This window comes from Myotis davidii, unplaced genomic scaffold, assembly GCF_000327345.1.
Source record: "Myotis davidii unplaced genomic scaffold, ASM32734v1 scaffold464, whole genome shotgun sequence".
In the NCBI taxonomy this organism is placed as follows: domain Eukaryota; kingdom Metazoa; phylum Chordata; class Mammalia; order Chiroptera; family Vespertilionidae; genus Myotis; species Myotis davidii.
In genome coordinates, this window is record NW_006295287.1 from 881,188 (window position 1) to 895,469 (window position 14,282).

A 14,282-nucleotide genomic window follows, 5' to 3' on the forward strand; every position below is an offset into this window, starting at 1 on the left:
CGCTGCCTCGCTCCGAGCACCAGGTGCGCCCCCCACACCCCGGGGTCCTGGGGCCGGGACTCCCGGGTCCGAGGGAGTTGGGGCTCGGACTGCCGAGTCTTCCAGGCAGGGAAGCAACGGACTCCGTCCTCTCTCCTTTCTCCACTCCTGACTTACAAACGCGAGCCCCGTGCGGCGTGGGAGGGTCCTGGTCGGAGCTGCTGCGAAGAGAAGGCGTGGAGCGAGCGGGGGGCTTGGCCATCGCGTGCCCCGATCGCTCTCCTTGGAGGACCCCAGTGTCCAGCCCGGGTCACCTCCCCCGCTCCCCCCGGACCAAACTCCCCCTCCCACTTCTTGGGGTGTGATTCCTGACCCCACCCCTCGGGCCTCCTCCATCACCTCCCTCCCAGCACGAGTCTCCCACGTGTGTCTCAGGTGGTGGCCGTCGCGGCGCGCGACCTGAGCCGCGCGAAGGAGTTTGCACGGAAACATGACATCCCCAAGGCCTACGGGTCCTACGAGGAGCTGGCCAAGGACCCGGACGTGGGTGAGTGACCTGCGCTGGAGGTGGGGGGAAGAAGGGGTGCTGCCCCCAGGTGCTCCGCCGCAGGTGCAAGGTCCGCGGGATCGTCCCGCCTTTGGACTTGGGGAGGGACCTCGGCTGGGAGACGGGCCACAGGCAGGGCTTTGGTCTGGGGTTTCCTCCTCTGCTTGCCCTTCTCAGTTTCCTTATTTTTATTTTTATTATTTTCAATATATCTGTTTATTGATTTCAGAGAGGAAGAGATAGAAACATCAGTGATGAGAGAGAATCATGGATCGGCTGCCTCCTGCACGCCCCCTACTGGGGATGGAGCCCACAACCTGGGCGTGTGCCCTTGACCGGGAATGAACCGTGACCTGGGGGGTTCATACGTGGACCCTCAACCACTGAGCCACACCAGCTGGGCTCAGTTTCCTTATTTTTAAAACGGGCAAAATGGCCCAGCCGGGGTGGCTCAATGGTTGAGCGTCGACCTATGCACCGGGAGGTCAGGATTCAGGGCACATGCCCAGGTTGCAGGCCCATCCCCAGCAGGGGGCCTCTTTCATCATTGATTTTTTTTAATCTCTCTTTTCCTCTCCCTTTTCTGAAATCAATAAAAATGTATTTTAGATTTTTTTAAAAAGAAATACTTTCAGATAATAAAGGCAGGACGTGATTTCGTGTCATTGCAGGGGCGACAAGGATCTGAGAGGAGGGTGGTGGTAGCCAGTGGTTAGCTCCTTCCTCTGGGAGACTAGGGTTTGACCAAGGCGGTAGGGCTTGGCCCCAGGTTGAGGGGTGGGGGGCACCCCGATTCCTTGGATGCTGGAGGCGAGCCTTGGGGACTTGGCGGGGCTTCCGATCTTTTGACCCCCTTCCTCTCACCCTAGAGGTGGCCTATGTGGGCACCCAGCACCCGCAGCACAAGGCCGCCGTGTTGCTGTGCCTGGCGGCGGGCAAGGCCGTCCTGTGCGAGAAGCCGATGGGCGTGAACGCCGCGGAAGTGCGGGAGATGGTGGCGGAGGCCCGATCGCGAGGCCTGTTCCTCATGGAGGTGAGAAGGGAGCGGCTCTTTCAACATCCCAGACAGCTCCCCGCCTTCACTAACCATGGTTGCCCGTGGGCATTTTTGGAGGGACACACGGGAGGGGTTGACCACGAGTTAAGGTGACCACAACATGGCCCAGCCCGTGTGGCTCAGTGGTTGCGCGTGGACCTAACACCCAGGAGGTCACGGTTCGATTCCTGGTCAGGGCACATGCCCGGGTTGCAGGCTCCATCCCCAGTGGGGGGCATGCAGGTGGCAGCCGATCAATGATCCCCTCTCATCATTGATGTTTCTCTCTCTCTCTCCCACTCCTCCCTTCCTCTCTGAAATCAATAAAAGTATATTTCAGGCAACACCATTCATGGGCGGGAGGCATGGCTTTGGGCCCCTAGCGACCAGGGCTGCCTGAAGGGCCCTTTGTCAGGCGGTCTGGTGCCAGCAGTGAAGGCGGCAAAGGGTGGCCGTGGGCTCCGTTTGGGTGGGTTTCCACGGATGGAGGTGGCGGGACCGAGGATCTCCGACAGCCCTCAGCCACAGGGCAGCCACATTCTTAGAGTTTGCCCTCATCAGGCTCGGATGTACGCAGGCCACTCGGACGTCTTGCAGATTGCCAGTGATTCTAGTGGCTGCCACCGGGCCTGAGCAGCCGGAGGTAAGATGGCCACCGCGTGGTCCCTAGAAGCTATTTTAGTGTTAAGGAATATTATGGTGTGTGTTTTTAAATTTATTATGTTTTAAAATACATTTTTATTGATTTCAGAGAGGAAGGGTGAGGGCGAGAGAGAGATAGAAACATCAACAATGAGAGAGAATCCTTGATCAGGTGCCTCCTGCACGCCCCACACTGGGGATGGAGCCGGCCACCCCAGCATGTGCCCTGACCGGGAATCGAACTGTGACCTCCTGGTTCATAGGTTGACGGTCCACCACGGAGCCACGCCGGCCGGGCTGTTAGGGCTTGCGTACCTTGTAGGTTCTGACAGTAGTAGCAACAGCTGCCTCTTACTTCCTCACGCCCTACGGAGGTGGCATACGCCTACTGCTGCGGAGCCGCCCAGTCCGGAACGTTCCATATGCCCGAGCAGTGGTCAGCACTTATCAGGGTGACTCAGGGCCTCTGGTTTGCAATGTGCCTGCCAGCGCCAACATTCTGTGAGTTTATTGCTGCCTCATTTTTTTTTTATTGGCCCCTAATGTGTGCCACATCCAACCCTAGGGCCTGGGAACTCATAAGGGATAAGACGCAGGTTGTATTCAAGGAGTTCAAGGTCGGCTGTGGTCCCGGAAATGGGCAAGCTCAGTGCTCAGCTGCGTGGACTTGTGTGGACCCAGCGCTGGGCGGGCAGTCGACAGAGAGCCCCGTCTGGGGGTTGGTCATGGAGCTTTTCCTACAGGGAGGGACTGGCCTGAGCCTTAAAGGAAAAGTCAGTTGCACAGGTGACTATGCCAGATGGGGGAAGCGGAAGCAAGATTTAAAGAAAACCAGCGTGGGCAGATGTCATGTCTTTAGTATGAACTTGATCCTGGATTAGTCAGGGTTCCTGGCGTTCGAGTCAGACGATTCTGGACTCCAGTGTCCCAGTTCCTAGCTCTGTGACCTTGGGCAAGAAATATGACTCAGCGGACCTTCAGTTTTCTCACGCGAGGAATGGACATGAGGACAGCTACCTGGCAGGGATGCTGGGAGGGTTCATGATGTAAAAGCTGTGCAGAGTGTCTTGTCCAGAACACACACAGCCGGCAAATGGGAGCTGAAATCCGGCGATGGGGAACCCTGGAGAGGGGGCCTGGGTAGTGGAGAGGCTGGATCAGCTCCAGGAGAAGCGAAGACCCCTCCGGGGCCATGTGGGACACGGACTGCAGGGGAGAGGCGGGGAGTAAGGTTCGCTAGAGCTGCCATAACAAAGGCCAGACTGCGTGGCTTAAACAGCAGAGATACCAAAGCCGCTCACACATCTGGAGGCTGGAAGTCTGAGATAAAGGTGTCAGCAGGGCTGGTTTCTCCTGGGGCCTCTCTCCTTAGCTTGTAGATGGCCGTCTTCTCCCTTTGTCTTCACACGGTCTTGCCTCTGTGCGTGTGTGTGTCCTCATCTCTCTCTCTCTCTTTTTTAAAAAAAATATAGTTGTATTCATTTCAGAGAGGAAGGGAAAGGGAGAGAGAGAGAGATAGAAACATCAATGATGAGAGAGAATCATTGATCGGCTGCCTCCTGCACGCCCCCTACTGGGGATCGAGCCCACAACCAGGGCATGTGCCCTTGACCGGAATCGAACCCTTCAGGCCGACGCTCTATCCACTGACCCAAACCAGCGAGGGCCTCATCTCTTCTTATAAGGACACTAGTCCTACTGGATCCGGGCCCACCCTCAAGACCTCATCGTAACTTAATTGGCTCTTTATAATTACCTCTTTCAAAACCCTATCACCGAATACACTCATATTGGGCGGCACTGGGGGGTTAGGACCGCCACATGAATTTGGTGGGGACAGAATTCAGCCCATAACATTGGGAGACTGGGGTAACGATACAGATAAGACAGGACAAGGCTGGCCCTGACCGGTTTGGCTCAGCGGATAGAGCGTCGGCCTGCGGACTGAAGGGTCCCGGGTTCGATTCCATTCAAGGGCATGGACCTTGGTTGCGGGCACATCCCCAGGAGAGGGTGTGCAGGAGGCAGCTGGTCGATGTTTCTCTCTCATCGATGTTTCTAACTCTCTATCCCTCTCCCTTCCTCTCTGTGAAAAATCGATAAAATATATTTTTAAAGAAAAGAAAGAAAGAAAGAACAAGGCTGGAATTGGGATACTGGGTGTCAAGAGCAGGGGAGAGGGCGGCGTCGGGCAGGACACAGCTTGGGGACTGATGGGCTGTGGGAGGAAGGGGGAGGGTCTAGTTTGGAGACTGGGTCGCAGTGGGTACCCCTTCAAGATTGAACCCCATGGAGGGGGAAAGGAGACATATGTAGTACTTTAAACAATAAAGAATTTAAATAATAATAATAATAAGGAAGATTGAACCCCAGAAGGGAGAACAGGTTGGTTGACCCCTGACCCCTCTCCTCCCCTTCCCCTCCCTGCTTTCTCCCCTCTGCGGGCCTCAGGCCATCTGGACCCGCTTCTTTCCTGCCGTAGAGGCTCTGCGGGCTGCCCTGGCCCAGGGAGCTCTGGGGGACCTTCGAGTGGCTCGGGCAGAATTTGGGAAAGACCTCACTCACGTGCCGCGGGCCGTGGACTGGGCCCAGGCTGGTGGTGGCCTGCTGGACATTGGCATCTACTGCATCCAGTTCATCTCCATGGTCTTTGGTGGGCAGAAGCCGGAGAAGATTTCAGCCGTGGGAAGGCGCCATGAGACAGGTATGGTCTATTCTGGGCTGTACGGCGGCGATCAGAGTGATCCGCTCTTACTGGGCGCACTGACCTGGGAATAGGTCTCCGAGCCCATGAACACCAGGCGGGGCTGCCGGGGGATCATGTATGGTCAGGCTCTGTATTGGGATTTTGCTGTGTGATCTTAGTCAAGGCACTCCATCTCTCTGAGTCTTAATTAGTTACTCACTGAACCGCGTCCAGCTCGGCCAGTGGTGAACCTGAGGAGGGCAGGGGGGAGGGGGTGGAGGCGGTGGGGCGGTGAAGAATTAAAGAAAACCGACAAGAGACTATAGCTGGGGCCAGGTGGATCACTGCGCCTGGATGAGGAAACAGTGACACAGTCTTTATTTTATCGTCAGAGCAAACCAAGGGCGTGGTCAAGATGTTTACCACGTTCTTGAGTTTCAAATCTGCTTAGTTACATGCACCTGAGAACTCTTATCAAGTTTTGTTTTTGCTGCACCTCCCACAGCCCACAGCCCTCAGCATCCTAGGACCACAGGGTCGGACCATAAGGTCAAGCTTACATACAACCACAGCCTTTGGCTATAATTGTGCCGGGAGGGCTTTGCCCTCCAAGCTGGGACTTGTATGTGGCTTTGCCACAAGAGGACTGTGCCCTCTCAGCAGTCTGAGGCTTGGACCTGTCCAAACGCTGTAGCCGCTCTCCACAACTTACTGGTAAAATTTCAGCAATAGGGTTGTTATAAAAAGTTAATGAAGTAACTATTGAGGCACATTAAGCAGTACGTAAATACAAAGGATTATTATTTTTGAGGTTGTCTCAGTTAGCCTCTGCTGCGTAACAAACTACCCCAAAATGTAGTGACCTCAGATAACAATCATTTATTCACTTGTGATTCTGTGGGTGGGCCATTTGGGCTGGGCTCAGCTGGAGTGGTTCTTCTGCTGGTCTTAGTCATGCAGCGGCCATCGGCAGCTGTGCCACTGGAGCTGGATGGTCTCTAGCCAGTGGTCGAGAGCCACATGCGGTTCTTTGGCCCCTTGAGTGTGGCTCTTCCACAGAATACCACATGTGGACACACACATACAGTGCAATTGAAACTTCGTGGCCACACTCAAGGGGCCAAAGAGCCGCATGTGGCTCACACACCTGGGAATCTTTTTTAAATCCTGATTTCTGGGCCTCATCCTCTGGAAATTGTTTCTTTGTTATGGGGTGGGGCATCCCTAGGCTGGGCCAGTGATCAGGCTGATCAGGGCCTTCCAGCTGCGGGCCGAGGTCTTCCTTCCTTCCGCGCCGCCCCCTGGTGGTCAGCACATGTCATAGCGAGCTTACGAACTCCCAGGGGGTCGAACTCCCGAGGGGACAACTTGCATATTAGCCTTTTATTATATAGGATGATCTCCCTGAGGTAAATATATTACAGTTGTCCCCATTTTACAAATGAGCAAACAGGTTCAGAGACAGGAAGTGACTTGTCTAGGCTCACACAGCAGATCCAGAATTAGAACTTGGGCCTGTCCGAGACCAAAGAGAACTGGCTCAGTAGGTTCCTCCAGGCACTGCGTGTCCGATGGGTCCCAGAACCAGGCTGGTACTTTACTGTGTTTAATTTTTTTGAAGCATTTAAAAAAAGTGTTTTCATTTATTTTAGAGAGAGAGGAAGGGAGAGGGAGAGGAACACTGATCAGCTGCCTCTCCCATGCCCGCTACTGGGGGCAGAGCCCACAACCCCAGCCACGTGCCCTGACTGGGAATGGAAGTTGCTACCTCTCGGTGAATGGGACAGCACTCAACCAGCTGAGCCCTGCTGGCGGGGGCTGTTTAACTTTTCACTAATGCTCTCCTCTCTCTTATTCTGACCTAAATAGACTCAGTGCTTTATGCATTTTAGAGACGAGGAAATGGATTCTCACACACCTCTACAACCAGTATGTATGAGGAAGAAACTAAAGTTCAGAGAGGCAAAGTCTCTTTAATTTTTTTTTTTTTAGCATTTATTTGTTTATGTGTTTTGGTAACAGCTTCCTGAAAGGATTCACATACCATACAATTTATTCATTTAAAGTGTATCATTGCAGCCCAGCTGGGGTGGCTCAGTGGTTGAGCATCAACCTGTGGAGCAGAAGGTCATAGTTCCCTTCCTGGTCAAGGGACATGCCCAGATGGCATTCTATCTCTCTCTCCCTCTCCCTTCCTCTTTGAAATCAATATATATATCACCCCACGGCTTTAGTGTATTCACCACGTTATGCACTTATCACTAGAATCAACTTTAGAATATTTTTATTACTAAAATACAAAACAAGCCCTAACCAGTTTGGCTCAGTGGATAGAGCGTCGGCCTGCGGACTCAAGGGTCCCAGGTTCGATTCCGGTCAAGGGCATGTACCTGGGTTGCGGGCACATCCCCAGTAGGGGGTGTGCAGGAGGCAGCTGATCGATGTTTCTCTCTCATCGATTGTTTCTAACTCTCTATCCCTCTCCCTTCCTCTCTGTAAAAAATCAATAAGATATATTTAAAAAAATAAATAAAATACAAAACAATAAATAACCCAATTCTCCCACACCGCTGAGCCCTAAGCAACCACTGACCTACGTTCTGGCTCTATGGGTTTGCCAAGTATTGGACATTTCACACAGATGGAGTCCTACCGCACGTGGCCTTTTGGGGGCGGCTCCATTCCCTCACCATGACTGTTTTCGGGGTTCCTCCCCGGGTCACATGCCAGCGCTTCATTCTTTTTCGTCGCTGCTGCATTAGAGACGAGACCGCCTGCCCGAGGCGGCTCAGGCGGGCTTGGCGGCCAGGCTTGCCCCTGACCCGTGCCTCCCCCCAGGTGTGGACGACACGGTGACCGTGCTGCTGCAGTACCCGGGGGGCGTCCACGGCAGCTTCACCTGCAGCATCACCGCCCAGCTCTCCAACACGGCCCACGTGAGCGGCACCAAGGGCATGGCCGAGGTGAGGCGCTGCCAGCCGGGCTGGGACGGGCCCTTAGCACGGGACTGGGCCATCTGAGGCTGTTGGCGCTGGACGTGGGCGGAACCAGTCTTTTCCCACCGTTGCTAAGAAACCCACCCCTCAGCCAGCAGGTCAGGCGATGATGGGGTCTGGACCTCCGGGCTCCTTCCTGAGGTGAACCTGTCAAATAACCCTCCGTCCTGATAAGAAACCAGTTCTTATCAGCCCGGCCTAGAGGGCAGTGGTGACCTTTGGAACCGCTCCCAGGACAGGATCCAGGGGTAACCACACAGCGGCTTCCACGCGCTGCCTCTGGCCAAGTTGCTGGAAAGAAATCCTATTCTTAGCAGGAGAATTTGGACCTTGTCCCAGCTGCATCTCTGCTTGTCCATTTCCGCCTAGAGTTGGGTCTGGGAATAAGCGAGGCCCCCAGGGCCCTGACTGGTTTTGCTCAGTGGATAGAGCGTCGGCCTGCGGACTGAAGGGTCCCAGGTTCGATTCCGGTCAAGGGCATGTACCTTGGTTGCGGGCACATCCCCAGTAGTGGGTGTGCAGGAGGCAGCTGATCGATGTTTCTCTCTAATGGATGTTTCTAACTCTCTATCCCTCTCCCTTCCTCTCAATTAAAAAAATAAAATAAAGCTAGGCCCCCGGGGCTCTGGAGCTAATAAAACGTCTCCTGGTGGATAGGAAGGTGCTGGATGGTGCCAAAGGGGAGATGGGACAGTAAGCATCTCCTCTAGGCTCCAGCATCCCTTTCGAGAGGGAATTGCCCCTGGGGACAGGGACATGCAGGCTGCTAGGTAGATGAGACACACCCTCCCAGCAACCAGGTCTGGGGGCTCCAACCTCCCTGCGGATGCACAGGGGCCAGCCAGCCCTTGACCACCAGGTGAGGGAGGGAAGCCCCGAGCATCAGCAGGCAGGAGCCCCCGCCGCCCTGTTGGTGAGGGCAGTGGGGCCACCTGTTTTCTCGCCCCAGATCCTCGACCCCTGCTGGTGTCCAACAGAACTGGTGGTAAAGGGGGAGCGCCAGGAGTTCCCGCTGCCCCCAGCCCCAGGCAAGGAGTTCCATTTTACTAACGGAGCGGGCATGACTTATGAGGCCAGGCACGTCCGGGAGTGCCTGCGGAAGGGTAAGGACGTGCCAGGCGGAGGGGTGGAGGGGTGGGGGGTGGGAGGGCACGCCCGGCAAGGGAGGAGGGACCCTCCCCATCCCCCAGTACCCAAGCAGCTGTTTGGAACTACGTCTCCCAGGGGCCCCTGGGACATCTTGTGCCTGAACCATGCATGACGGTGCCCCGTGGGATTCTGGGAATTGTAGTTCTTTCTGGTCTTGGGGGGCGTGAGTAGGAGGGGTTTTCTAACTGAGCTCTCCCCTAGGCCTGAAGGAGAGCCCTGTGGTTCCCCTGGCGGAGAGTGAGCTCCTGGCCGACATCCTGGAGGAGGTGAGGAGGGCTATTGGAGTCACCTTCCCCCAAGACGGACGCTGATGTCAGCCCTCAGTGAACAAAGACATGGTTTCCACCGAGAGGCTGGTGGTGATGGTTGGGTGGGAGCTGGAGCGAGCCCACCGTTAAAAGAGCGACTAGAACAATAAAAATATATTTTTAAAAAGAGCGACTAGAAATGGACACAAAAGGAGAGAGAGAGAGAAACATCAATGATGAGATGGGGGGTAATGTGGGGGTAAGGACACAAATGTAATAACTTAATAAAGAAAAAAAATATTTTTTAAAAAGAAAAGAAGGCAGATGACTTAGAGGAGAGTTTGGAGTTCATCATTCCCACAGATGCATCTTTTCTTTTTCAATCCCCTCCCATACCCCACGGAACTAAAGTTGAGATGAAAATAACGGATATCAAGTTAATGTTATGGGAGTAGGTAGAGTCATTATTAGGATATGGAAGGAGTGCTTGATGAAGAGAGGGTATCTGTGAAAACAAGAAAATATATTTAAAAATTTTTTTAAAAAGTTAGAAATGCAAAATAATAATAATAATAAATGGAAAAGAAAAGAGTGACTAGAGCAGCCGTTCTCAACCTGCGGGTCACGACCCCTTTGGGGGTCTAATGCCCCTTTCACAGGGGTTGCCTAAGACACATCTCCTGGAGCAAACACCTGTTGGTCTGTCTGCTCAGGAAACAGGGGAGACAGTACGAACCACCTTCCGGTGAGGATTAAAAGGGGCGGTGGGTGAACAGCCCATAGCAGACCGTATGTTCTCAACAAATACTATTCGCTGATGGCCCTTCGCCGGGAGGTCAGGCCTTTCCCATATTGGCCTCCAGCAGCCCCAGGCCTCCGTTAAGGCACCGAGACTCATTTCCATAGGACAGAAGCGATTTGCCTTCAGGGGTTTCTCGGTGGCTTGTTAGTAAAGCCTGGGTCCCGTGCCCTCTGTACAGCAGGGGTGAGGTCATTCCCACCCCAATTACCAGCAGTGAGTGGGCTACAAGGAGGTGCTTAGTCGGCCTTAAGGATGAACTCTGTGCTCTTAGGCAAGAGCTAACTTTCCTGGTTTCTATAGCAGTGAGTATAGGTTAGGTTATGCTGCCGTGAGAAACAACCCCAAATCTCAGCATCACAGGGTTTCTTATTTATTTTTCATCCTTATCCAAGGAGTGAGGATATTTTTTCCATTGCATTTTAGAATGAATGAAAGGAAGGGGGGGTGGGGGGGAGAAACATTGATGTGAGAGAGACACACCACTTGGCTGCTTCCCACACGTGCCCCAACGTATGTGTGTGGGAGGGGGGCGGGGGGTGGAGATTGCACCTGCAACCTTACGGTGCACAGGTCGACACGCTAACCACTTAGCAACGCTGGCCAGGGCATAACAAGTGTTATATTTTGGCTGAGGGTTCGCATCAGTAGAAGTCTGGCACCTGGGCTGGCAGAACCACTATCATCTAGAGTCCTGCCAGTCACTGTGGCCAAGGAAAGAATGCCCTGAAGGCTCTTTATTTTTAAGATACTAGTTTTTGGTTTTGTGTCTTTAAAATGTTCTTATTGATTTTAGAGACAGGGAAGGGGGGGTAGAGAGAGAGAATCATTGATGTGAGAGGGAAACGTCAATCAGTTGCCTCCCAAATGCGTCCTGACCGGAGTATGTGCCTTGACCGGGAATCGAACCTGCTACCCTTTGGTGCCTAGGACGACGCTCCAACCAACTGAGCCGCACCGGCCAGGGCTTAGTTTCAATCTTGGGGGTAGGTATCTTTTAACTCCTGGCCAAATTGCAAGACACAGGTGGTTTCTGGTAATTAGGAGTTTCCAAAGGAACCAGAAACTTATAGTTTTTCAGATGGCTTTGTCTAAGCCAATATTTCTAATGGCTCCCGACACTATCCACTGAGCCAAACTGGTCAGGGCGAGTTTCAGCCTTTTAATTGTGTGGCAGAGATGGCTGGGTGTCCCCTAAGCACTCACTCACCTGTGATAGGAAAGCGGCATTGGAGGCTGGGCTGCACGGCTAAAGACGACATCTCCCTGGCTCCCTCACAGCTGGTTTCTTGCCCTGTGAATAGCTTCCGGCCAGAGAGATGTGTGCCGCGTCTAAGTGATGGCCTTCAAAGGCAAGGAGCACGGCCTCCCCCTTAACCTCTCCCTTCCTTCGGGCCGGAGTGGGGTGGGGTGTTGGGCATTGGCGGGACCTTCTTACCCTGTGAGATGGAAGCCCTGTGTTGTGGATGGTGGAGCCAAAAAGCTAGAAGGACAGAAGGAAGACATCACTGTGGAGGTCGGCCTGCCCCAAGATCTGCCGGTTGAACTGGCAACTGGAGACCCAGGAGAGCTGATGGTTAGCTCAAGTCCAAGTCCAAAGGCCTGAACACCGTATCAGGAGAGCTGGTAGTGTAGTTCTTCTTCTTTTTTTAATTGATCTCAGAGAGGAAAGGAGAGAGAGAGAGAAACATCAATGATGAGAGCGAATCATTGATCGGCTGCCTCCTGCACTCCACACACTGGGGATGGAGCCCGCAGCCCAGGCATGGGCCCTGACCGTGACCTCTTGGTTCCTAGGTCGCTGCTCAGCCCCTGAGCTATGTCGGCCGGGCAAGGTGGAGTAGCTCTCGCCTGAAGGCGGGCAGCTCAAGACCCGGAAAGAACCAATGTTTCCGTTAGAATCTGAAGGAAGAAAGCTGATGTCCTGGCGCTACGGTGGCCGGGAAGAATTCCTTCTCACTCAGAGTAGGGTCAGCGTTTGGGCTCCATCCAGGCCTTCAACGGATGGGTGAGGTCCACCCCCCTTAGGGAGCGCCATCTGCTTTGCTCATCTACCAACTTAAATGTTCATCGGACCCGGAAACACACAGAATAAGGTTCTGGTCACCCTGTGGCCCAGTCAAGTTGGCACATACAATTAAATGAACCATTACGATTCCTGACACTGGAAGGTTAGTCACTGTTAATATCGCTTGGGATTGCTTAGTCCTGGGCTGTGCCATGAGAGGGAAATGAACTTCCGTGTTGTTTACGCCCGTTACATTCGCCTTTGCCAAAGCAGTTGGATTGGTATGCCCACCTTATATTTTTCAAAGGTGTCTCCTGTCTCCACTCACTTCCCCCATTAAGAGGTGGAGTCTCGCCCTAACTAGTTTTGCTCAGTGGTTAGAGCGTCGGCATGTGGACTGAAGGGTCCCGGGTTCGATTCTGGTCAAGGGCATGTGTGCCTTGGTTGTGCGCACATCCCCAGTAGCGGGTGTGCAGGAGGCAGCTGATCGATGTTTCTCTCTCATCAATGTTTCTAACTCTATCCCTCTCCCTTCCTCTCTGTGGAAAATCAATAAAATATATATTTTTTTTAAAAAGAGGTGGAGTCTCCTCCCCCTTCCCTTGAAATTGAGTGGCCTCATGACTCACTGGTAGCCACTGGAACCCAGCAGAAGTGACGCTGGATGACTTGAGGTTGGGTCAGGAAAGGTATGTAATTCCTTGTGAGCTGAAATCCTCTTGAACTTCAGCCATCATGCAAGCAGTTCCGCTTCCTTGAAGCCACCAAAAGGTGAGGAAGCCCAGTGTACCCCACACGAAGAAACCATGTGGAAAGCCGTGAGGCTCCATGAAAACAGGTGTTTGATCAGATCTTGATCAAATCCAGGCTAAGTGTTTCCCAATGTCACCAACCATAGGCCAATGGAAGATAATAAAATGACTTGTTTTAAACCACTGAGCCTTCTTACTTATGGCAATAGCTAACCAGAAAAACTGGTATAATTTTTACAGCGTGAGAGATCGATTCAGCTTTAAGATGTCTAAGGAGAGCTGGAACCCCCAAATCCTACCCGTTGTACAACTTTGGACTTGCCTCTGACCTCTAGCCTCTGACCTCCTCATCTGGACATAGGCTCATTTATCCTGGGTGTATTGGTTATCTATTGCTGTGTAACAAATTGCCCCCAAACATAGTAACTTAAAACAACAATACATGTTTATTATCTCACACCATCTCTGAGAGTCAGAAATCCATGAGTGGCTTAGCTGGGTGGTTCTGGCTTAGGAGCTCATGAGGTTGCAGTCAGGGTGTTGGTGTGGAATGGTGTCATCCGAAGGCTGGACTGGGGCAGTAGCATGTGCTTCCAAAGTGGCTCACTCACATGGCTGGGGACTTGGTTCTGAGGCACGTGTTTCTCTAGGGCAGTGGTTCTCAACCTTCCTAATGCCGCGATCCTTTAATACAGTTCCTTATGCTATGGTGACCCCCAATATCATTGTGACAAATTGAACATAATGAAAGCATAGTGATTCATCACAAAAACAATATGTCATTATGTATGTGTTTTCCGATGGTCTTAGGCGACCCCTGTGAAAGGGTTGTTCGACCCCCAAAGGGGTCGCGACCCACAGGTTGAAAACCACTGTTCTAGAAGATGACGGCTAAAGTGTCTTGACAATATGGCCTCTGTTTCCTCTAATGCTAGTGATTTACAGTAAGAGAGAGCAAGGCAGAGCTGCAGTGACTTATTATCTAATCTTGCAAGTTATGCTCTGTCATTTTCACAGTGCCCTGTTAGTCACACTGGCCAGTCTTAGTCGGCGTGGAAGGAGTATGAAAACCTGGAGATGAGACTCACTGGGGCCCATGTTGGAGATGGACTACACAGGTTCAATATAGCATTTTTCGTATAGTAAACAATTTTGACTTCGGAATTATCTAAAAAGTCTTCTCCCCTCTATTCACCAGCTGTACTGTTTAGAGGTCTCTGGCTGCAATGTTTATTATCTCACACCATCTTCCCTTCTCACACCCTTTCTTCCCTTTTCTGTTACTGAGGTAGAGGGAGAACTAATTTACTGAGTTCAAATAATCTATAATAATAAAAGGGTAATATGCTAATTAGACCGGATGTCATTCCGGATGTCCTTCCTGATGAAGCCGGGGCCAGAGGGAAGCCAGTGCCAGCAGCTGGGAGAAGGAAGGCCTAC

At 52.7% G+C, this 14,282-nt stretch overlaps 1 protein-coding gene across 1 annotated transcript; it reads left to right on the forward strand.

The window, feature by feature from the left end:
• Positions 1-5: 5 nt before the first annotated feature.
• Positions 6-9,441, forward strand: DHDH (dihydrodiol dehydrogenase (dimeric); the record flags this gene model as incomplete). The annotated part of the gene is made up of 7 exons (XM_006769994.1): positions 6-23; positions 415-526; positions 1,396-1,559; positions 4,656-4,908; positions 7,729-7,853; positions 8,836-8,989; positions 9,237-9,441. Coding segments are annotated over 7 exons (936 nt in total), but the record flags the coding sequence as incomplete, so codon positions are not given.
• Between the last annotated feature and the right edge of the window lie 4,841 nt (positions 9,442-14,282).